Source organism: Sminthopsis crassicaudata, chromosome 3 (assembly GCF_048593235.1).
Source record: "Sminthopsis crassicaudata isolate SCR6 chromosome 3, ASM4859323v1, whole genome shotgun sequence".
In the NCBI taxonomy this organism is placed as follows: Eukaryota; Metazoa; Chordata; class Mammalia; order Dasyuromorphia; family Dasyuridae; genus Sminthopsis; species Sminthopsis crassicaudata.
The window spans coordinates 602,071,195-602,095,755 of record NC_133619.1 but is presented as its reverse complement, the minus strand read 5'-3'; the positions used below and the strand labels follow the sequence as shown (position 1 = coordinate 602,095,755).

The following is a 24,561-nucleotide window of genomic DNA, read 5'->3' as shown; positions in this document are numbered from 1 at the left end:
GGGGATGGGTAGGGGCAGAAAGGGGATGGTGGCTTTTAGGCTATACTGCTGTAAGAATTCCTTACAGGACAGGTTTTTTTCTGCTCAATTGCAATAATTAAGCCTGTCCCAACCAGTGATCTGACTGGCTTTTGGACAGAATACTGGAAAATTCTATGAGTGGGTCCTGAGACCTCTGGTTAGAAATGCAATTCAATTAACACTGCCCCCTGGCGTCTATAGTTTTCCATTATCTTCTCTCTTCATTCCTTCACCCCCAAAGTAGATGCAGCAGGACTGGGCACCCTGCACTGTTAGATTAATAACATCTTTATTTTTGAAAAACAAATCAAAGTCATATTTTATATAAACACTGACATTACAAAGTATGGGGAAGGAAAGGGAAACAGAACTTCTACCGTCGCACCAAACAAGACCAGGATGCTCTCTGTCCCTTGGACAACCAAAACCACTTAGGATAAACCACAAACAAAACCTCCTTTGGGCCGAGATACATTGCTCTCTTCTGAGAGGGCATGTAAAAGGAAGGGGAGCTGGGACCATATAATGGCTAGGGTTTTTGGCAGGTCTCCTCAGTCACTAGAGATATTGCTGTACTGTTAATAAAAATATATATGCTTCTCTTTAAAGCATAAAAAAAAATTCCATAGGCGATACTGTGGAGACCTATCTGGTATCTTCCAATGCAGTGCCGTCTTCTCCCTGCCCTCCTGTGGGTTATTTCTTGGTTGTCTTGCGGATCAAGGCCATTCTCTGAAAAAGAGAGAGAGAGAGAGAGAGAGAGAGAGAGGGGAAGAGAGACTGAGATCACATTCAACGGACTCTTAAGCCCAGAGTGAGGTACGGTAGGTAAAAGGAAAAGGAAAAAGAAAATGCTGGGAATGGGGACTCATGACACTAAAGACCAGTAGTGGGCTCAGGGGACAGAGTCGATGTCCACTAGAATAGGATGGTACGTGCCCATCAGAGGGGGTTCTGCTCCCCACCAGCTTGTCTTGGGGGTGGGGACTAAGGGATACATGGACAGCCGCTTTGTCCCCCATACCTGTTTGTGAGCCTCTGTGGTGCAAGCCTTTTTGTAGGGCCGTATTTCTTCTGAACCAAAGCCTGGGATCCACATGTTCCATTGGCGCTCTGGAAAACAGAAGGATGCCAAGGTGAGAGGAGGAAGTCTGTGGAAAGTCAGGAGGTCCTGAAATCCCAGCAGGGGAGGACTGGACCAGGCCCCAAGCTACTTTCATCCCTCCTAAGAGGCCAGGATTCTCTTACCTGTCTGAGCTGACTGGTTACTGGCTCTCAACCCAATGTTCACATTCTCCCGTGGCAGGAGAAGGCCATACAATCTGGACAAGTCTCTGGCTACTGACTAGAGAACAACAGCTAGAAGCGACAGGCAGAAGAAAACACTGCAGATCCCTGTTGTGTCTGCCTTAAGTTTGAGATAAACCACACATACACACATCTTTAATCCCAGAGAGAAGAATGTACATTTATCTGTACAGGCTACTGTTTCCTGCTCCCTGCCCATGTCACGCACAGTCATCCTACCACCCCCCACATAAGGTGCCAGCTGCCCAGTTCCCCCATGCCCAGAGATATACTAACTACCCTGGGCTTCAAGGACCACTTCGGTCTTCAGTTCCAGGTGAGCCATGCTGGTTGGGTTCTTTCTAGCCCTAAGACTGATTCTTGTCTTCTCTGCCAGAGAACAAAGGAAAGTCGGACACCTCTGCCTTAACTGCCCTATTATTCTATCATGAGCAGTGTTCCTGTCTATTCTGTGATCTTCTTTTCCCAATATAACTTAAAAAATTCTTTTGGTTGTCCTTAGTTCTTCTGTATCCAATCACTGAAGCTCTCTCCTCACTTTGTCCCTCTCCAATTAGCCCTAGGTACTAAAGGAGGAAAAAAGCATACAAAACATAGACAAGGGATGGTTCTTGCTTAGATGAGGTTTATGAGAAATTATAAGAGATAAATTTTGCTGGTGGTGGGGATATGGAAAAACAGGTACATGAATGCACTATTAGTGGAGTTGTAAACTAAATCCAACCTTCTGGAGAACAATTTGGAACTATGCCCAAAATGTGCATATTCTTTGATCCAGCAGTGTCTTTACTGGGTATGTATTCCAAAGAGATCATAAAAGAATGAAAAGGACCTCTAAACACAAAAATATTTATATCAACTCTTTCTGTGGTGGCAAAGAATTGGAAATTGAGGAGGTGCCCATCAATTGTGGTGTATGACCATGATGGAATATTATTGTTATAAAAACGGCAAGCAGATTAGGTTCAGAAAAACATGTAAAAACTTATATGAATTGATAAAGAGAAGAGAGAAGAACCAGAAAACTATATAAGAGAACAGCAATATTGTTAAAAATGATTAACTATGAATTAATTAGCTACTCTGATCAATATAATGATCTAAGACGATTCCAAAGGACCCATAAAGAAAAATGCTTTCCATCTCCAGAGAAGGAACTGATGAACTCTGAGGGCAGAATGAAGGATACTTTTTAAAACTTTTTTTTTCCCATCATAGCTAATATAAAAAATTACTTTGTGTGACTTCACATATAGATGGTATATTCCTTGCCTTCTCTATAGGGAGGAGTAAAGGTGACGCAGAGAATCAAACTCAAAAAACCACTAAAGTAGTTAAAAAGTAAAAAAGAAAAATAAAATGTGAAGTGACATATAATGTTCAAAGTATGCAAAGAAGTAAAAGTAAAGCTTATGCAAGGTATGAAGGGAACAAGGCAAAGTCACTATCACTTTGGAGAACCAAGAAGTCAGAGAAAGCCTTTGTGGAAGGCCTAGAATTCAACATCAAGGGTGGATATGTGAGGTAGGGATGAGGGGAACAGTACCTAGCCCTACTTTAGCTAGGTCAATTCAGAGTCAGTTTGAGGGGAGAAGCTGCCAGACAACCTTTGGGATCTTGCCTTGTGGTGTCTGGAGCACCTTGGGTGAAGATTTACTGAGTTGATTTCAAGGGCTCAGGACCTATTTATTGATCTTGTTATGATTAATAACTTACTCAGGCTGTAGGTGTACATATGTCATAATAGGATTTGCTTCAAGGCAGCATGGGACAGCAGAAAGAATACTGGGCTTTGGGTCCAAACACTGCTTCTGTTCCTTACTACCAGCATAGCATTGGAAATGTCACTTACCCTCTATGAACCTCAGTTTCCTTATGTATAAAATGAGGTGTTGGACTACCCAGCATCAGTTGATAAGCATTTATAAAGCACTTTCTATAGCCAGGGAGGAAGAGACAAGGCAGACCCCGAATAGGTCTCTCTTTCGGTTCGAAAGCTGTGAATCCTTTAACATGAGCTCAGTGAAGCACTGGTTTGGCTTCATACCTACTATGAGCCCTGGGATCTATAAGCAGGTGGTAACAGCAGCCAACATTTACAGACAGCTTGAAGGCCTGCAAGGCACACAGCAACCCTTCTCTCACTTACAAGCCTGTGAGAAGGGGCCTGTTATCTTCCAGAGGCTGTCCCAGGCTGGGTGACTTGGGGACCTTTCGGCTACTCAGCACACACACTTGCACACAACAGCTGCCCATCCTGATATGAGCATTTCAGGGCTCTGTTACTATGGAGTCCTTCCCAGTCATGTCTGATTCCCATTTGGGCTTTTCTTGGCAAATACTAGAGGGGTTTGCAATTTCCTTCTCCAGCTCATTCTACAGGTGAGGAAACTGAGGCAGAGTAAAATGACATGCCCAGGGTCACACAGCTAGGAAATGCTGAGGCTGAATTTGATCTCAGAAAATGAGTCTTCCTGACTCCAGGCCCGGCATTGTGTGCTATGATGCCCCTAAACTCTTGTTTTTATTATTTATAAAGTGATTTTTTTCACAAATATGTGGGACAATAATTGTGAATGATTATCATCCTCAGTTTACATATGAGAAAATGGATTTAATCCTGGGATAAATGCCCTTCCCACAAAGATGTGGCCTTGGAGAGCTGGCGGGGAGGAGGGGAGCCCATGGATGCTGCTTCTGAGCAGACATGACTCAAGAGTTTCCCAGGACTGGGAGGATTTTGTCCTTCTGGGCTTGGACAGAAGGAGAAAAAGAAAAGGGACTAGGTCTGGAGGCCCACCCGAGGAGAGTTCACAGCCCCTCCACTACCTCTGGCAGGAAGCAGTAGGAGAGAGCAGTCTGAGAGGGGAGGCCAGATACTGACCAGACCAGGGTACCAGGAGCAGAGATATCTGCAGATAAAGTGGGACCAGGCAGAGGAACAGAAAAGCAGCACATGTGAAGCCTCTGGCTGGTGAGATGACTGATGTCCAGACTCTTCACTTCCCCTTCTTCCTTGGAGAGAGCCCAAGGGAATCTTACTCCCTTTTACCTACTTGACCATGTTTCTTCTTGTGACTACTAGGGAGGAGAAGACACTCTATCATTTTGTAGCTTGCTATACCTTGATCTCTATTTTTTGCTGATATTGGTATTAAAGTACACGTCCATCAATTATGACTTCTGTCCTAGTCAATAAAAAGTTTGGGATTGAGATGAAACTCCGGGGCAGCTAGGTGGTGCAGTGGATAGAGCACCAGCCTTGAATTCAGGAGGACCCGAGTTCAAATCTGATCTCAGACACTTAACACTTCCTAGCTGTGTAACCTTGGGCAAGTCACTTAACCCCAGCCTCAGAAAAAAAATAAAAAATAAAATTTAAAAAAAGAGATAAAACTCCAAAGGGAGAAGAAAATTTCCCCCCTACAGACTAAAGTGGGAGTAAACTAGACTTCTTATGATCCCAGAAAGAAATTTAACAAGTAGAGAGGAGCTGGGCCTGGTATGATTTATCCATGAGCCTCCTCCTGGCACTGCTGCTGGAACCAGCTCTTGCTGTCCCAGGGACTCCTAGCACACAGGCCTCTACTTGAGTTCAGAGTCCAGCCTCCACATAGATCAGTCCTCTTCTCATCCTCTACTCCATGCACGAAAGTTTAGGGTCACAAAATCAGTCAGTGCTGCAGCTGGGCCTTGAACCCAGGACTTCTGATCATAAGTTTATGTTCATCCTACTTGATGTTCAGCATGTTCATGTAAACCACAAGAGACAGAAACTATGCTCTAGGCTATTGTCTGGGTCTTGAACTTCTTCCTCTCTAAAAAGAGAAGTCTCTTAGGTCCCTTTCTAATAATTCCCATACTCTAGGATTCTATGAACTGATGTACTAAAATCCCAGACTCTGCATTCATATGCATTTATATGCTCAGTGTTCTGACCCACTGTACCACTTTGTCTACTGAATGTATAATAAATGATTCTAATATTTAACAGGTTAACTTTTAAAAAATAAATATGTTTGAAATGTTAGGTGCTTTGGACTTGAGTAAGGGAAACAAAACAAAAATTTGGTGTGATTTGTTTACAAAGTCTTGGATTGGGGTCAAGGTTAAGTAAATTAGAACAGCTCATGTTAGTTTTTGATTTAAATCACTGACTTAAATACAACTTTTCAGATATGGGCTTTTTGTATAATTCAAGACACCATTCAATCACACTGGGCATATAGTGGGAGGTAGGATACAATTACTTGGCAAGGCAAAGACCATCACTACCTGCTGCTGACAGGGAAGCTTAAGGAAGAGCTGAACAGACAGCTGGGTGCTACTTTCAGAGCCTCTTACACTTCCACCTACTGAGGAGCAGACCTTTCCCATGTTCAGCCTTGGGCTAGAGGTTTTACTATGCTATTACTTGCTCCTGGGTCTCTGAAGTCACTAATTTCACCCTGGTTTTTTATTTTTAAACAGCTTAAAACAGTTGTTGTGATGAGTATCATTTTCATGTGTCATCTCTTTGGCAACAAAGCAATTAATGAGGTTTAAAATGGTGTCCCTTCTTCTATCCCTTGGCAGAGAGCAGGCCTTCAAGGACCTTTATACTGAGACATGAAGAACTCACTTTGCACAACTTCCACTCTAACCAAAATGACTCCTTGTCAAGCCCCAAGACTGCTCTGCATTTCCCCACTTGCTAAAACATCCTTTTTCCTGTCTTGTACCCCACCAGCTCCCACCTCCTCTAGGAAGCCACTAAAAGACCACAGCTCTTGGCTGGACTTTCACATTAGAGCTGATGCTATGATTATTAATACAAGTGTCATTTCAGAGCACAAACTCCCAGAGAGCAGGCCCAAATCTTATTCCTAGGGTCTAGGGCTAAAAAGATTATCCCACTCCCTTTGTTTTACAAAAGGAATTGAGACTCGAGGGTTTAATTACCTAGCCCAAGACTACCCCCGGTAAAAAATAATGGAGCCAGCACCAAAACCCAGGAATTGTGATTTCACCTCCAGTGGCTTCCCCCATCCTTTGCTACAAATGCCTGGACCATGGCCCACACTCCACTGCTCCTTGGTGCTTTTCACTTATGGGGTGCTCAGTAAAATTACTGCTTAGTTGCATTAATGAAAATGGCTTCTGTTCCTGTATCCCAAAGAAATCATAAAAAGGAGAAAAGGACCCACATGTGCAAAAATGTGGCAGCCCTTTTTGTAGTGGCAAGAAACTGGAAACTCAGTGAATGCCCATCAGTTGTAGAATGGCTGAATAAATTATAGGATACAAATGTTATGGATTATTGTTCTATAAGAAATGATCAGCAGGATGATTTCAGAAAAGCCTGGAAAGACTTACATGAACTGATATTAAGTGAAGTGCGCAGAACCAGGAGTACATTGTATATAACAACAAGATTATGCAATGATCAATTTTGATGGATGTGGCTCTTTTCAACAATGAGATGACAGACTGAATCTGCATTGAGAGAACTATGGAGATTGAATGTGGATCACAACATAGTATTTTCACCCTTTTTGTTGTTTGCTTTTTGTTTTTTCTCAATTTTTTTCTTTTTTGATCTGATTTTTCTTGTGTAGCTTGATAATTATGGAAATATGTTTAGAAGAATTGCACATGTTTAACACATATTGAATTACTTTCTGTCTAGGGGAGGGGTGGGGAAAGGGAAGGAGAAAAAATGTGGAACACAAGATTTTTCAAGGGTTTACTATTTTTGCATATATTTTGAAACTAAAAAGCTATTATTAAAAAATAAAATAAAATACTATTTGCTCTTTTAAAAAGGCCCCTGCTCCTCCACACTGAAATGTGTCCCTGTGAATTAATTTCTTAGAGCTTCAAAACCATAAGAGCAGTAGCTCACATTGCCTCACAACTCCATTAAAGTAATAGCTCCATTTTACAGATTAGGGGTCCCTTGCCACAGAGACAAGAATTGGATTCAGGACCCCACTCTATCCCTAGTAGGGATCCAATCCAGCTCTTGGCTATTTCTCCCAGAGTAACTTGGGGCTTTTTCCCTCCAGTGGTCTCACACCTCATCACAGTGACTCAACTCCAGCCAGCATTCCCATACCTTCTCCTTTTAGGTCTGCAGCAGCCATTGCAGAGCACAATTATCACTCACCTAAATGCAGCTGGACATCTTTGACCTCTAAAGTGTTAGATTTTCGATGCCGGGCCAGTTGGCACGCTGCCGTCACTACACTCTCAATGAAGTCATCAGCGATCTGTAGTAGCATCTGGAGAGACAGCAGGAAAACAGTCCAGCTCTGAGCTCTGGCAGAGACTGGCACAGCTGCCTGAAGTGAGCAGGACTGCTGGGAAGGGCCTCCAGTCAGCAGTGGGTGAGGTCGTTACTCTTAGGGGCAAAGGAGGACCACTTTGGCCCCAAATATGATTTCTTTGAATGCCCACCAGTCACTTGATCCTATCATTTAGTGGGAGGAAATGACAGGTATTTGACCAGGTCTGCACACACATACAAGAAGGGCAAGAGAGGCCCTGGAGGATGAGAGGCCACAAGCTATATCAGCTCTGTTGACTTAATTCCTTGTTATTCTCTCCTATGGATCCTGAGTACCACATCAGGCAGAGGACATGGATTTGCTATTTAATACCTTGATGGGGAAATCTGCTTTTCTCTGGCCTTTAATTTCTTCCAATACCAAAGGGGTTGGGGAGAAATTTTAGCTCATTCTAAAGAAAACAATTACAGTTGCCATGTAGAATTGGATGATCCCTCACCACTGAGAGTACTCAAGTAGAGGCTGGGCTACTATGAAAGGAATTCTCAGATTAGGTTGAAGGCTAGGAAAAGCCCATTATGAGTGAGTGTAACCAAGGTTATCCTCTTCCCTCATCATCATCATCAGCTGGTGTCCTACCTCTTCCACATCTTCATCCAGCTGTTCATTGGGATCTACTTCTCTAACCAGGTCCTGTAATTTCTTCTTGGTCAAAACCTAGCAAAGAGGGAGAATTCTTAGCCTTGTTTTAAGAAAATACAAACAGGTCAATTTGTGAGGAGAGTTAAACAGATGGTAAATGCAAGGTCTTTGCACATCTAGAGAAACCATGTAAACCATGAAGGTGTAGAGATTCTGAGAATCTGGCAACTCCAGACACACCTGAGGATCCCAGCAATGGGCCCCCATTTTGTTGTCCCTGATGCCCCCATGGCTGCCTCCTGGCTTTGCTAGATCTATGGGGAGCATGCAAGGAGGAGACCAACAGGAGGTTGATAGTGAAAGCTGGCCTTTTAGTCCCACCCCAAAGGGCTTCCTTACTGAGCTTTACTTCCTTGACCTTCTCCCACTCATGCAGGCTGCATGCAAAAAAGGCTTTATCTTTGGTTCATATTGTTGTCTTTTGTTTCTCATACCAAATCATTCAGTTCTGATGATTCTTCCTTTAAAATGTTTTTCAGATTTGTCCTTCTGTCAGCTGTCTCTACCCTGATTCGTGGCTCACACTTGGGTAACTTCCCAGCATGGCCCTTCCCATCTCTTCTACACATCCCATACCCAGAGGTCTCAAACTTATGGTCTCCTAACTCTGAATGCAGCAGAACAAGATCAAAATGTAACTGGAAACATTTAACAAAATAAGTAAAAATACAATTTAACAGAGGAAGGAATGCTGAATTTGGAGACAAAGGACTTTTGTTCAGATCCTGACTTGGCCCTTTGACCTCAGAACTTCAACTAACCTCTCTAGATCCCAACTTCCTCATCTATAAAATAGGGAGGTTGGACTAGATGATGTCAGAAGTCCTTTTCGATTTTCAATCTCCTTAGAAGGAGATGGGTGGCTAAAGTGCTGGGCCTAGAGTCCAAAGACCTCAGTTTAAATCCAATCTCAGACACTAGAGCAAAGTCACTCCATTTGTCTAAGTTTCTACAATTGTAAAATGGGGATAACATTTACCTCACAGAGTTGTAAATGAGATGATAATGTTAAAAAAAAAAAAAAAAAAAAAAGTGCCGGACATGCAGTAGGTACTGTACTATATGTTTATTCCCTTGCTTTTCCAAATTTACTTCACAGTCCTATCTAACTTCCATTCCATTCCAGTCAAGTGGGCCCATTGGTTTCTATATATAACATTGTGCTTTTGCAGAGACTGTCCCATAATTGGAAAATTCTCTCTCCTTATTTCCAGTTCCTTTCAAGACTTAGCTATAGGAACCCTTCTCAGGAGAGCTTGTTGAGTGTCCCCCAGATACTAATGTTCTTTCCCCCATCCCAAATTACAATGTATCCAATATGTATGTATGTTGCAGACTTTTGAGCACCCAAAGGATAGGGGCTGTCCTGTTTCTGTATCTCTAATGCCTGATATAAACTCTCTTTTGTGGTCTGGTCCTTTAATTGCATTTGTATAAATATCTGTTCCCAATGAAACTTCCTCTGCCAATGCTGATGGGCAACTATTCTGCTATTCATAGTTTTAAATCCAGGGTAATACAGCTTCAATGTCAGAGGCAGGATTTAATCCTAGTTTGTTTTGACTGAGTCCTGACTTCTACTTATTACATACTTTTGCCTCTCACCTGGTATGTAGTAGGTGCTTAATTATAGCAAAACTGAGTTCTCAGAATAGTGGCTGGGTTGAAAAAATATATAACTAAGTGGAGAAAGTTACACCGCATTGGCTCAAACATCTTTGTCCTGATCTTTTCTAACAACTTACCCCAATGCTTGCATCAATTCCCTTTATTACAGAAAAATAAGAGTACAGAGCACAACATGGCCATTAGAAACAATGAACAAAACTCCCAGAAGGCCAAGCTGATACCTGATTGCTTTCTGGACTAAGACGCCCCCCTGCCCCTGGGGGGCCTGGCATCTTTCCCACTGTGGTACTGTTGGCCATGGACCCCTGAGGGGGGGTGCTTGAAGGTTCTGGTTTTATGGATGAGAAGTTGGAGAGGTTGATCAAGGCTGAGGGGCCAAACTGGTTCATAATCTGTCGGGCTTTGGCCTTCAGTTCATGGAGCTTGTCAAGATCCTGTTTTTTTTTGGGATTGTGGGGACCAAGGCCAATCAACTGGGGAAAGAAAACATAAAAATATATTTCAGAAGCACTAGTAACAAAGGGCAGACATTTCACAAAACTGCATGTTTGTTAGAGGTTTAGAACCTGGGTTCATTTGAAATAGTCACAAGTTTATACCTTTGATTATAAAAACAGAGATGGAAACCAATGCATAACTTACCTGACATTTGGAAACCATCTCTCCTTTACCACCTATCTGAAATAGTCTTCAGAACAGGAAGAAGGCAAATGAATCAAAGAATCACATACAGACATTGACTAAAAAAAGTAAGATATTTCTGAGGTTTACATAAAAACAGAACACTTGATATTGATAAAGACATAGGATCATTTGGAGAAAATATGTATTAAATCCAAATAATATACCAGACTCACCTCTGTAGATAGGAGCATAGCCCTAGTAATTCAGAAATGATTAGTAACCCATGTTAACACACCACATCATGCACCAACACTCAATGCAGTTATGTCCAACAAACGAAGCTCAACAGTTTTTAAGAGTAAGTTATCTTTTATCAGCAACAGCAATTTTGGTTCTGTTGTTAATCTTTAAGATGCCAAATCAGCCTTTTAAAAAATATCCTGTTAGCATGGCAAAGATGATGCATACTCAAAACTCTGGCCACAAATGCCATGGTCCCATTCATTAGCTTACTTACAGCTATCTGAGTGTCTAGATCTTTAATTACATCAGCAACTGCTGTGAGCCCAGTGAAAGGAGGGGCAGCCATTGCCTAAAGTTTTCTCAAAGGAAACAAATGGCACCAAATGCTTTCTCCTCCTATGTCACAACTTGGGCTGTCAAGTCTTATTAGCCAGAGAAAGAAGGCAGTGGAGGCTGCTTGTCCTTAATGAAAAAGGGCCCCGAGTGGCCAAGCCAGTTTTGTTAAGGCTTGCTCTGAGGGGTGCTCACCAGCTCCTGGAAGGGTAAATGTCTATTGTTAGAAATGAGCTCAGAGTCACCGAAACCGACTGCAGCCAACCAACAGGTGGATTTGTGTGGCCTGGCTGTCCCACAGCAGGGTCCTGGGGCTAGAATCGGGATCCCATACAACTCCTTCCAGAACTCTGGTCTCCTCTGTGTTCTGTGCCTGGCTCACTGCTCAGCAGCTGCTCATTAGGGTCACTAATGATGACTGGCTCCACATGGGCAAGCTCTGCTGCCTCACAGTGGGATCTTGGGGCCTACACCAGTGAGGAGAAAACTGGCCAGAGGTAGCACAACAGAAGGGCTGCACCATGTGCAGCCCTTGTCTAGGGATCTGTCTTGCTGGGGTTGGCCATTGGGTTCCCTTCCCCTACCCCCCCCCCCTTTGAGATTCTGTCACAAGGTTGGCACCAAGATTTTTTTTTAACCACATGAACTCATGATGACTGTATACAAACGGGTAGAGAGAAGTTATAAATCTGTGTTGCTGAAATGTATATTTGTTTAAAAATTTTCACTTTTTTTTTTTTTAAAGGTTATAACTGTACATTCATTTTTTACATATTTTCATATGAATCATGTTGGGAGAGAAAAATCACAACAAAAGGGGAAAACCATGAGAAAAAAAAAAAAAAAAAAACAACAGTTGAGAACAGTATGCCTTGATCCACATTCAATCTCCATAGTTCTCTCTCTGGCATTTTCAAAAGTTTATTGGGATTGCCTTGGATCATGAATTACTAAGAAGAACTAAGTCTATTATAGGAGATCATCCCATTTTGCTGTTACTGTGTACTGTTTTTTTGGTTCTGCTTGCTTCACTCAGAATCAGTTCATGTAAGTCTTTCCAGGCTTTTCTGAAATCAGCCTGCTCATCATATGAAATATATATTTTGAGGTATTAAATAATGAAATATTCTGTAAAAAGCTACAAACGGGCCAGAGAACCACTGGAGATCAATGTAGATGTGCTCCCTTTTAACTACTGACTCTACGACAATTCCCATAAATACTTGAAAGAGTAGAGAATATAAAGGTGGTGTTTTTCTTTCTGGCTCTAGGTTCATGTTTCAAATATTTAAGGTAAAGTTTCTAATATGAGTGGCAGTATTAAAAATGAAATTTTTTTTGGAGATTTCTCTTTAATGGACTCTTATCAAGACAAGATTTGAACTGCATAGCCATATAAATCACAGATGACAACATGAACACATACAAACAACAAGAACCATCACAGATAACTCAAGAGTAACTTAAAGCATAATTCCAAAGACATTTATCCTTCATCTCCTCTCAGAGCACTTTGTATTTTTACACATATATCACATGCTAAATCATCCTCTACGTGTTACAATCTCCCTTTTCCCTCTAAAAGTTAAGATCTTTGAAAGCGAGACTTGTCTCACTGATCTTATCCTCTGCCCCTTGGCTATATGTCCCACACAAGATAAGGGACACTTGCTAAATGAACACACATATTAGGAGACATGAAAATTAGCCATGTCTTCTAAATTCTCACAGGTGATGTCTACATAAGCTGTTTCTTCCCTACATGATAACCAGGTCCTCATGATTATGCTCAAAGATCTAAGTCCCAATTTCTTAAACTGTGATAACTGAATGTAGGAGTTGCAAATTAAGATTAATTATACATAAATGTTTGATTTGCATATCAACTTTATATACCTTCATACTTGGGGTCACATAAAAATTTCTTGGGCAACATGGGGTCATGAGTGAAAAAAAATTTAAGGAACCCTGGTCTAAATGAACCAGGATATTGTCAGCAGCAACTATTACAAGGAGTGGTTAGGTGAGAATGACAAAACTATGTGATGTAAACAATTTGTTTTCCATGATGTAAGATATCATGGCTGTCTCTGCATTACTTTTGCTTTCTTTCCCCTATTGCCTAGAAGGTTATCGTCCGACCATATAATCCTAATTCCTAAGTCATTTCCCCAGTGACAAAGTGATTCCATTAACATTCAAATTCAGTTTCTGGTTTTTGTTCCAGATCAAGGTCAACCTCCTTATTTTGAGTGGTACCAAATTCAACATGTAGATCACAGACAGCTTTGGAACTATTAGTGGCTTTCTGAACAACCAACTCTGTCCAATTATCTCTGGCAACTTAAAATGCTTTTTCTGCACCTATTGAGATAATCACATGATTTCTGTTAGTTGTGTTATTGATATGGTCAATTTTTTCCTGATACTGAACCAGCCCTGCATTTCTGATATAAATCTTGAAGAGTTTTTAAATATGTTTTAAGTATAGTGTTGAATTAAATGGAACAATATGGAAGAGTACATGATGAGATCACACTTGTTCTAGGGGAGGCAGACATGATATTTGTTTTTGTTGAGGCAACTGGGGTTAAGTGACTTGCCCAGGGTCACATAACTAGGAAGTGTTAAGTGTCTGAGGGCACATTTGAACTCAGGTCCTCCTGACTTCAGGGCTGGTCCTCTATCCATTTCACCACCTAGCTGCCTTGTGATATTTGTTTTATGTGGATTTTTATTTGCTGTTCAGTGCTACTAAACACGGTCCCTCAGCTGTTAATAAGCTTTGTAACTTATGCAATGGCAAAATAGGTCTGGGCTCTGAGTTGTGACTTGTTTTAAAATAAACTTTTTTGAACTTTTTTTTAATGGGTCTCTCTTTCAGGAAACTTGGCCATTAAACAAAAAAAAACAAACAAACAAACAAAAAAAACCCTGCAACTACTCAAACTATTCAAAGACAAACCAAAAATTATAAGAGGCATGGGAATGAATGCTGGATAGAATACTGCACTTGTAATCAAGAATATTCTGGATGCCAGTTCAAAAACTTACTAACTGTGTGCCTTTAGACAAACAGCTCTGTACCTCAGTTTCCTTATCTGTAAAATGAGGTTAGACTCAATCTCTAAGGTCCCTAACAATTCTAAAAATAAGATTCTATGAATGTATTATACAAAAGATATTATTAGAATAAGTATGTGGCCAGAAAAATAGATGGGCTGGTCACAGAGCAAAAGTGAAAGATACTGACACAGGTTGCATGCTCCACTGGGACCCACAAAGTGCCAAGAGAACAGCAAGCTCCCACAGACTGGGTGGGGATCTACAAAGCTGATTCATGGATTAAGTATGACAGGATGGGCAAAAATGGATGAGTTGCAATCTGATGGAAGAAACTGCCTACACTGAAGAGACCCCAGATCCAGTGGATATTATCTCCCTTACTGAATGGCAAGGTCCTTGAGGCAGGAATGACACTTTTGCATTCTCCTACATCCCCCACTCCCAAAGAAGAAACAATGATAGGACATCATGTAGGAGCCTGTGTCAGAGCAACACATAGAGGGCCTACAGTGAGAGAGAGAAGGAAGAGATCAGAGGACTACACACAAATCTAGAGCTAAAAGGACCCCAGGGTCATCTATCCAATTCCCTGGATGAACAATAAAGAAGCTTTCAGAGAGGGAAAAAATGACCTGTCCAAGTAACAGAGATATTGAATGATGAAACTAGATTTTAAGAGTGGGAATCTCAAAAGAAAGTGAAAGAAGAAACAGAGAGGACCCATTTCATTTGGCCCTTGAAAGGCCTGAATGGGAAAAGTCAGCATGGCAGGAAGTTGTGGGTACCGCAAGATCTACAGGGAATATAGCATCTACACTGAGGGAAGGATGGCTTGCTGCTCTCTCTGCAAAAAAGTTTTCTGATTCCATTGTTGTTTATGTTGTTGGGTTAACCAATATCTGTATTATAATACCAAGGAGTATTAAGGACTATTAGAAAAACACAGACTAGCTGGAATGACGGTACAGGTTTGTAATCCCTGCCTCTGGAGGAGACTGATGCTAGTGGATCCCCTGAGTTTAGGAACAATGAGCTGTAATCTTAGTGCCAAATGGATGTCTACATTAAGTTAGGCATCTATACAGTGAACCCTGGTGATGGTGGGGTAAGCAGGCTGTGAAAGGAGTCAGAAACCAAACAAGTCAAATTAGCACATAAATCACCTGTAGAGTCAGGAGAGGGTTGAGGGGGGAAATAATGAATTCAGTTTTAGACATTTTGCCTTTAAGATATGCATAGGATATCTAGTTTGAGATGTCCAATAGGCAATTGGAGATGTAAGACTGAAAACTGATAGAAAGTTAAGGGTTGGACTTGTAGATCTAAGAATCATCTATAAAGATAATATTTGAAACTTTGGGATCTTAGCTGATGAGATGACCTTGTAAAATGAAATGGGGTGGGAGGAATATGGGGACAGAATCTTAATGGTCTTCTATGGTTAGTGGGCATAGAATGGATGAAGATCCAGAAAAGGTGAAGGAAAAAGGGTGGTCAGGCAGTTAGAATAGAGAAGTGTCACAAAAGCCCATAAAGAGTGTCAAAGGCTGATGAGAGGTCAAGAAGGATGAGGATAGAAAAGCCCATTAGATTTGGTGATTAAGAGTTCATTAAGAACTGAGTGTGGACCACAACACAGCATTTCACTCTTTCTTTTGTTTGCTTGCATTTTGTTTTCTTTCTCATTTTTTTTCCTTGATCCGATTTTTCTTGTGCAGCAAGATAACTGTAAAACTATGCATACATATATTGGATTCAACATATATTTTAACATATTTAACATGTTTTGGACTACCTGCCATCTAGGGGAAGGGGAGAAATTTGGAACAGAAGGTTTTGCAAGGATCAATGTTGAAAAATTACTCATGCATGTTTTGTAAATAAAATAAAAAGCTTTAATTTAAAAAAAAAAGTTCATTAATGACTTCAAAGAGGGCCATTTCTAATTATCCTGATCTCTCTCTGGCCACTGGCTCTGGGAGGAGGAAGTGAGGCAGGTGACTTTGCCCAGCCCCCCCCTCACTTTGGTGAATTCACTTGCTGTTGTGGCATCCCCTCCCTTTATGTCATGGCCCTCTGAGAACGAAGGACAAACAACAGCAATGACTTTGGAAAGAGCAGCTTTGCTTGAATGGTGGAGCTGGAAGCCAGACTGCAGAGAGTTAGGAGAGAAACAGGAAAGGAAACAGAGGGATCTACTGTAGACAGGTTGGCCACCAAAGGAAGGAGAGAGAGTAGCAAGGATGGATGGACTGAGTGAGGGTTTTCTGAGGATGAAGGAAACATGAAAGGGCCAGCAGACAGGAAGAGACTGAAGACTAGTGACAGAGTAGAGATGATAGAATCACTTTTATAAGTGAAGAGACTCTTTGGGAAGGACCACTTGAGAAACAGGAATGAGGAGAACAACAGCAGAAGGCTGCAATATAAGCTAAGATTCTCAACTGAGAGGATAAAAGGAGACAGAGCTATGGAAGGTTTGAAGGATGAAAAGGTGTGCAAAGAGTAACCATAATAGGAAACATAAATGTGCATTTAAGGGACTGAATCCCAGATAACACACAGGTAACAGGTAAATTCAACTCCCTGTTAGATTGTAGGCTCTCTGAGGATAGGAACTATGTTTTGGCTAGGACGCCTTAAGGAATGCTTGTTGCTATTACTACAACTTTAAATAAAATTAGAGATTGTTAGTGCCGAATCTAGGGGCTGAATCAAAAGAGATTTAAAATCTCTTTTAAAAAAATGTATGTGTATGTGCATTTAATTTATACACTTATTTTATCTACCACTGAAAGGAACGGTATTAAATTACATGAAAACACAAAATGCTTTGAAAGTTCATATATATGTATATATATATATATATAAATAAAACTTCTGCTATTTACCGACTCAATCGTACTCTAAGATGTGTGTATGACCATTAACAAAGTCCTTGTTTTCCCCATCTCTCCTCATTTCCTTTACTGTGTGTGCATCACCAATTACGTGTCCTTGTTAATTATATAGTTGCTGTTACTTCATACTTTCTGGTCCTATTTTCTTAAGGTTTGGAAAAAAAAAAAGCAGTACTTGTGTCAATTCATTTGATCCTCAAAACAAACCTGAGGTAGGTGCTATTATGATCCCTATTTTGTAAGTGGAAAAACAGAGGGTACCTATGTTAGGTGATTTACCCAGAAGTGTTTGGGACTGAGTCTTCCTGATTCCTGAGAGGTGTGTGTGTGTAAGGTGGGTGATGGTGTGTTGTGTAGGTGTACACCTAGTTGTGCTTAATGTATTAAAATACAATTTATACATTTTCATTAACAATTTTTGGCTTGGGGGATGCTTTATGATTTTACAAGATTCTAGAACATTCCTTGAACTTTTGGGGGTTGCTCAGACTTTTCTCTCCCATCTTCAAACCAGAACAATCCCTCAGAGATCAGTTCAGAAAACTCCTCCAGCGGAACTTCTCCGTCCCTCATCTCCGTCTAAACCTTTGAACTGACTGCCCTCCATAAAGCACCTGTGGCCGTTTCATGGCTTACTTGTATGCATGCCTTATATCTGCTACTAATTAAAAAGTTCCTTGAGAGGATGCATTGCCTTACTTATATTTAAATCCCCATAATAACCAGCTTCTCGAACAGGAAGGACTGCCAAGAGGAAGTGATTATTACTGATTTTTAGACAAGGTTCTAGAATAGCTCCAGAGTCAATGATGCCGGGAGAAGGGGGGGGAGGGAGGGTCCCGGCACTTTTCCTCGTCCTGACTCTCGGCTGTCTCCTAGAAGGAAAACTACTTGAATTCTGCACGAGAGGAAATTACCCTAAAAAGTTGGAAGGAGCGATGCTGCCTCGAGCCCACTGCCAGCTCCCCTCGCCCCCAGACCCCCTTCATCCCGAAGACTGCTCCCGTCCCTCCATCAAACCCAGCTCCGACCTACTCTCCGGCCCCAGCCACGCCCCCTCCCCACCCCGTCCCGGCTTCCCCCAGACGCAGCCCCCTCCCCTGGGCTCTCCCGGACCCCGCCTTCTCTCTCACAGCTCGGGCGCCCTGCCCCCTGACCCCAGGCGCCCCTTCCTTCACCCTGTCCCTGCGCTCAGCACAGCGCCGGGCACCGGCAGTTCCTTCTGCCTCACTGAGCCTGGCACACGCCCCGTCCCCATTGCTGGCCGGCCCCGCACTCACCCGCTGCCAAGCCTTATCTGTCCATGATCTCCGGGCTCCCAGCCGGCACTTACTTGCACTACTAACTGCCGGGTCCGACTGTGCTTTCCTCAGCGACTACTTCCGGCAATCGCTCTCCCCGCCTCGCGACCCGGAAGTCCAAAGTCGTTTCCGGGCGGGCAGGGTTCGCGCGCTCAGGAGCACCTCCTCCACGTGATCGGTGCCGGGCGCACGCGTGCAGTTTGTAAGCTGCATTTCCTACTGCCCGGTCCCGGAGCTTTGGGGCTCACTCCTGGCTGTCACCGGTCCCTGCTCCGGCTTCGTTGGGAAAGCCAGCCTGGGGAGGGCGAGACCGCGCCGGCCGGGAGCCCCGCCTCCTTCCGCCTCCATTCATTCATTCATTCATAAACAGTAAACGCCCCCTTCGACCGGGCTCTGAAGCTGAGAGCAGCCGAGCTCACCGACGGGAAGCAGCGCCTGCCCCCAAGGAGCGCCCAGTTGACCCATGAGGGCCGGGGGCCGCTGTTGCCTTGAGCGCCTGCTCGCCCCCCTCCCCCCACTCCACCCCTTAGAAGCCTTCTTGCATTTAACTCCTTTCCTTGCCTCCTGAGGTCCTTCACCCCTGACACTGTACCCGCCATCTCTGTGCCTCTGCCCGGGATGTCCCCCCAAGTCCGGGACGTTGCCCTCCCCGCGCTGACTCAGACCCCCTTGCTTCTTTGAAGATAACTCGAGGTCCGGTCCCCCTCCCCCCTCCTCGTCCTCCCCAAACGCTAGTGACAAACCCTTGTCTCCCCCACTAATTCCTCTTAGCATCTAAGACGGAGGCTGGCTTTGCTTTTCCGCGCTATCCCTAGCTCACTAAATGCTTAGTAGTTACGTGATTCTATTTTCTTGCATATGTTATTTCTTCCCTGGGAGGTTTGTAAACTCTTGGAAGGGAATTTTCATCTTTTTTCCCCCCAAGTAAATGCTTGGCGCCCAGTGCAGAACTGCCGCTGGTTCAGGACAGTAGCGGTTTGTAAATATGTGTTGAGATATATAGGAGTGTTAGCTAGCCAGGTGGGTCAGTGGCTCGGAATCAGGAATATCCGAGTTTAAATAGGAGCTCGGATTCATTAGCTGGAGAAGGAAAAGGCAAAGCTGTCCAACATCTCTGTGTGACCACTGACCCACCTCGCCAGGAGACTGCCGAGGGAACCGCGGTTCTGGAGTCAGGAAGGAGGACCCGAGCTCAGACTCTGGGCGTGGACTTTGTGATGAATCACGAGTGAGTCACGGTGGGAGAGAAGTCCAGGGGCTGCGCTCCAACATTTACTGCCTCTCAGCTCCCTTCGTTGTGCCATAGCCCCTTTAATTGTCCTGACTCAGTTTCCCTAATTGGTTCTGCCTCAATCCCCTTAGTTGCAAACCCCTCCTCTGCTTCATTAAGACTGACGGCCACTTGCTATAAGGTTATAAATTGTCAATGTGAGACTCCAGATAAGGGGGAGTTCAGACTTCCTGGCTCCTAACTCCTGTCATCAAGAATTTATGGTCCTGAAACTTCCCACTCTTTTTTTTTTTTTTTTTTTTGAAACAACTTTGTCAGTTTCCTCCTTCATACATAGACAGTCTTCTTTTCTCCTTGCTCAATTTAAATTTATATTTCTGGATCTTTCCTTACACATACATACAGAAAGAATCTGAAACTTCTTTTGCTTAAAACAACCTCATTTCAGTCTCTATCATTACCCATAGACAGTATCCTCTTCTCTTTTATAATTATACTTATAAATATTTATACATAATATATATATTATAATTATCTCTTTTATAATTAAAACACTTTTTTTTTAAACAGCCTAGGTAAGAATGTGATTTATGATCCCTTCCTTTTCTCTCCAGGTCTTCATTAAAATATTTTTTGCTTGTGGTATCTTGATTCCAAGAAATTCGAATTCATTTCTTCCTTTTCTTCTTTCCTTTTTTCTTTTAATTTATTTGTTGGATAACTATGAGATTGTTCGTTGCTGTTTTTTGTTGTTCTTTCAGACAGGATGGACTTCTAAACTATAGCTTTCTTTCCTCCTGGAAGCAATTAAATAGTGACTCATCGCCTATTCTTTCTTTGGTTTATGGACTAATTTACCTTTACCTAGTTTCTTTTACTGCCTACATTTGCATTTTTTGAATGTTTGTTTCCTTATCTTTATTTATTTTTTAAATTAATTTTATAATTATAACTTTTTTTTTGACAGTACATATGCATAGGTAATTTTTTACATTATCCCTTGCACTCACATCTTAGCCAATCTGACAGGTGTGTAGTGGTATCTCAGAGTTGTCTTAATTTGCATTTCTCTGATCAATAGTGATTTGGAACACTCTTTTCTTCCTGCCTTTGTTTCTAGAGTCCTATAAAAAAAACCAAAAATCTGGGATTCTCACATTTGCCACTGGATACTTTGAGATGAGAGTCTTGTCCAGTCAATTAAACTCTCCAATAAATAAAACATTAAAATTCTCTAATCTCTTATCTTGCCTCAGTTTCTCCAGCATTACACCTTAAGGAGAGATGACACTGAGCTGGAAATCTGGAGACCTAGGTGAGAGTGATGTGGTTAGTGGCAGTGCAGAGAGTTGTGGGAACCCACTCTGTTTGAGGCAGGTCCTATGTGAAAAGAATTCACGAACTAGGAAAGTTTGTATGGCAAAAGGAAATTTTTATTCTGTTGGCACTAAGAAGCCAGTTTTGCTAGGAAGACTGACTTCCTCAGTGGCAAGGTCCTGGCAGAGAAATAACAAGAGGTTTTCACTGAGAAAAAGGTCTTCTCACAGCAGGCAGAAATCCTGGTAAGCAACTGTGCCAAGAGGTCCCTTGGCAAAACATAATTCTTACTTTGGACTTCTGCAAGAAAATGTATTATGTCCAGGCTAGCTTTCTGGAGGGCCTCAGGATCAGTCAGAGTCAGGATCAGTCAAAGTCCTTGGTCTTTAGGAGGAGAAGTAAAGGAGCAGGCAAGTTGCCACAAGGCTTGGCAAACATGAATCCTGGACTGGAGTCTAGAGTCTGAAGTCCTCTCTCCTCAGCGTGCCTTGGCAGAAAGACTGTGACCCTTTCCCTCAGCCCTCCAATTCTTGCCTCTGATTATCTCATCACAACATTCAGCAAGTTCCAATCATGAAGAGAGCCATCACATCATCATATGTTTATATAACCATCATCACACCTTGAGTAGGTAATTAGTCTTAAGCATCTGATGTCTTAGATTCAAGTACACCTTTTCAGAGTTCCAGCCCTCTACAAAAATGAGTTTAAAATTGTCTTTTTATAAGAAAATCTGAGACTGGGGTTTTAATCCAATGAGATTCCTTCAATGTTGTCACTGTCCCCAGGCCTAGATTTCCAGTTGAATGAAACCACTTAAGTTTGAGCTAAGAAGGAGTGGTCCTGGATTAATTTTCAACTCAATAGAGGGTACAGCTGGTGTTATGACCAGAACTTGAAACAAGGTACTGAGTGGAACTGAAGATACAATGGTTAAATCTAGTTTATCATTGATTTAATTCTACAACAAATAATGGTTTCCTAGTGATACAATGATTGGAGTATAATCAGTATGGAACATATAAGGAGGGACTGAGAGCCAAAGAGGGGAAGCTCTTAGCTTATTATGCCCCTTCAGTGGGCTCTCCCCATGAAGTTGAATGACTTTGATCAAATTCCTTAGACTTCTGTTTCCTTTTCTTTAAAAATAAGTCACTGGACTGCAGATACCAAGAGCTTTTTGGACGGTCTGAAGAATCATTCAAAATTCAAACATCTTTTCCCATGGCCCCCTCAAGTCTCAAAGTCATAATCAACCTCAAGGGAGTGGAAAAGGCTCACTTCTCATTTGTGCCAGGTGTTTTTTGTTTTACTATTATGAACTTAAAACCAGGTCTATCTAGATCAAGATTTCCTGAAGCTTCCAAAATGATTAAATCTTGGGGAGATTTACTCCATGCTCAAATGTAGCCAATGACTGAATTAGAATAGTAAGTGGTTAAATGTGAGAATTGGGTGAACCACATAGATTCCATGTTGTGATTCAATTCTGGAGTCATCTAAATTCCTTCTCTATCCAGTCTAGTCCAATTTCTGTCTTGTGAGAAAATTTTACTGCATTGTTTGAATCTAGTCTTGCTTGGCTGGGAAGCTGAACCTCTCCTACCTGTTGTTTAGAGATCCTGAACTAAGGACCTAGGTTATGTTGACCAGAAACCTAGCAAAAATCAGAGATGAATGAAAGGACCTTCCTTACAATAATACATCTAAAGCAACTCAAGTGTCTTCACTCAAAAGTGACCCTATACTAATCAAATGGTTGTTTTCCTTTCATTGAAAGACTTGAGAGGAAGCCTCTTTTTCTGGCTTCAGGAAATTCACTCTTCTTCCTTCTGATTTGGAAAGTCCCTCATCTTTCCTCCAATTAGGAATCAGATTACTTAATTTTGTATTCTGGTTAATTGTTTTCTTTTAATTAATTGGTCTTATTTGATTAATTGTTTTTAATGGGTTAAAAAAATCTGTTTCCCTCTTAGTGTTCAGAGCCAAAGCTGAGGGGCCTGATTCTAGTTTTTTGGATTATTGGCATGGATTGTTTAAGAAATCAATATATTTGGAAGTGCCATTTGTTTCCTCCGTTATTTAAATTTTTGCCTGCCATACCAAGAAGTGCAAGCATTTCAGTTTATTTAAATAGGAACTACTGAGGTGGTGCAGTGGATAGAGCACCAGGCCTAAAAGTCAGGAGGACCTGAGTTCAAATTTGACCTCAGACACTTAACTGTGTGACCCTGGGCAAGTCACTTAACCCCAGCCTCAGCATAATAATAATAATAATAATAATAATAATAATAATGAAAAACAAGATAATTTCTTTTAAAAAAAAATAGGAACTATTGGATGAAGGAAGTTGTTTTGTTTTGTTTTGTTTTGTTTTTTCCTCAAGATTGGGTAACTCCTCACTTTACTTTCCAATAAAATGGAAAATCATTTCTCTCATTTGAAGAGAGGCTCAAAAGATACCTTGCTTTGCAAGCATTGAACTTCCAAACCTTAATTTTCTCATCTGTAAAATGAGGCTAATAATCACAGTTTTAAAATCCATGCAGGCTATTTATAATGATGGACAATTCTTCCTATGTCTCAAAATCCCTCAAATAAGTAAATTACAGGTGAATTAGAGACCTGCATTGCTTGGATCAAAATGATAAGGCTGAACAATTTTTAAAAAATACACAATATATGTCATTTTATTCTTAAGCAGCTGGCTTTGAAGAAAGTTTTTAGATTATTCTTTTTTAGCTATTTGTATATAACATCATTGCTGTTAATATAAGTTATGAAATTTATTATATTTGCACTATTCAGATTAGCAATTAAAGGCTGTGCTTACGAATTGCATTTAAAATAAGTTATATATTTGATATAAGAATTATATATATTACATTTGTTATGCAGATTAACTAAAGACGTGAGGAACTTAAAACACTGAGAGTAAGAGCTCACTCTCTTCCTATTTTTATTCCCTATCTTCTTACTCTATTTCGAAGCCTCAAGTTCATTCCAAATGCCCTCTAACAAATCTTTCAGCAAAGCTGCCCACTACTTAGCAGCCTGGACTCAGGGCTCGGACAGACTGACAGCCTGGGAGTTAAGAAGAATCTGGAGGACCCGGGAGACCCGGGCAGCCAGTTTGTTAAGAAGCATATGTTAAGTACTTACGCTCTGGCAAGCCCAGGTCTAATACGAGAAAGATATGGACAGGATAAATTAGATAACCTTACAGGGGGAAGGTACCAGGAGTAAAGTAGGTCGGGAAAGTTTTTTACCGAAGGCGGGGGGCGGGGTTAGCTGAAACTGGAAGGCAGCGGCTATTCAAAGCAGCTATTCTCGACTCAGGGCAAGACACCTCACCAGCGACATTTACAGGTGAGGGAGCTGGACCACAGAGCTTTTTCTAGGACTCGCGGAAAAGTTGGGACTAAGGGCACCCAAATCAGTAGCTCTCGGATATATCCTCCCACTCTCCTTTTCTACTGGAGACAACCCGCACCCGCTCCCAGTTATAGAGCGACCAGCCCCTGACTTCCCAGAAGGAACCGCGTGCTCATTTGCATACCAGAATTTGGCTTCAAAGACCGTTGTGCGGTGAACTACCTTCCAGCCCCCTCCCACCT

The 24,561-nt window shown here is 41.9% G+C and overlaps 1 protein-coding gene across 2 annotated transcripts; it reads right to left on the bottom strand.

The window, feature by feature from the left end:
• Positions 1-293: 293 nt before the first annotated feature.
• TAF12 (TATA-box binding protein associated factor 12) lies at positions 294-18,524 on the bottom strand. 2 transcript variants are annotated; one of them, XM_074305603.1, is made up of 6 exons: positions 18,429-18,524; positions 10,151-10,402; positions 8,238-8,315; positions 7,478-7,592; positions 1,046-1,134; positions 294-753 (listed from the first exon to the last, which is right to left on the bottom strand). In XM_074305603.1, the coding sequence occupies exons 2-6, from the start codon at positions 10,316-10,318 to the stop codon at positions 718-720; spliced, it is 486 nt and encodes a 161-aa protein (XP_074161704.1). In that variant the 5' UTR covers positions 10,319-10,402; positions 18,429-18,524; the 3' UTR covers positions 294-717. The 2 variants fall into 2 exon arrangements, with proteins under 2 accessions (XP_074161704.1, XP_074161702.1); XM_074305601.1 differs by having other exon boundaries at positions 18,376-18,521.
• Positions 18,525-24,561: the final 6,037 nt, after the last annotated feature.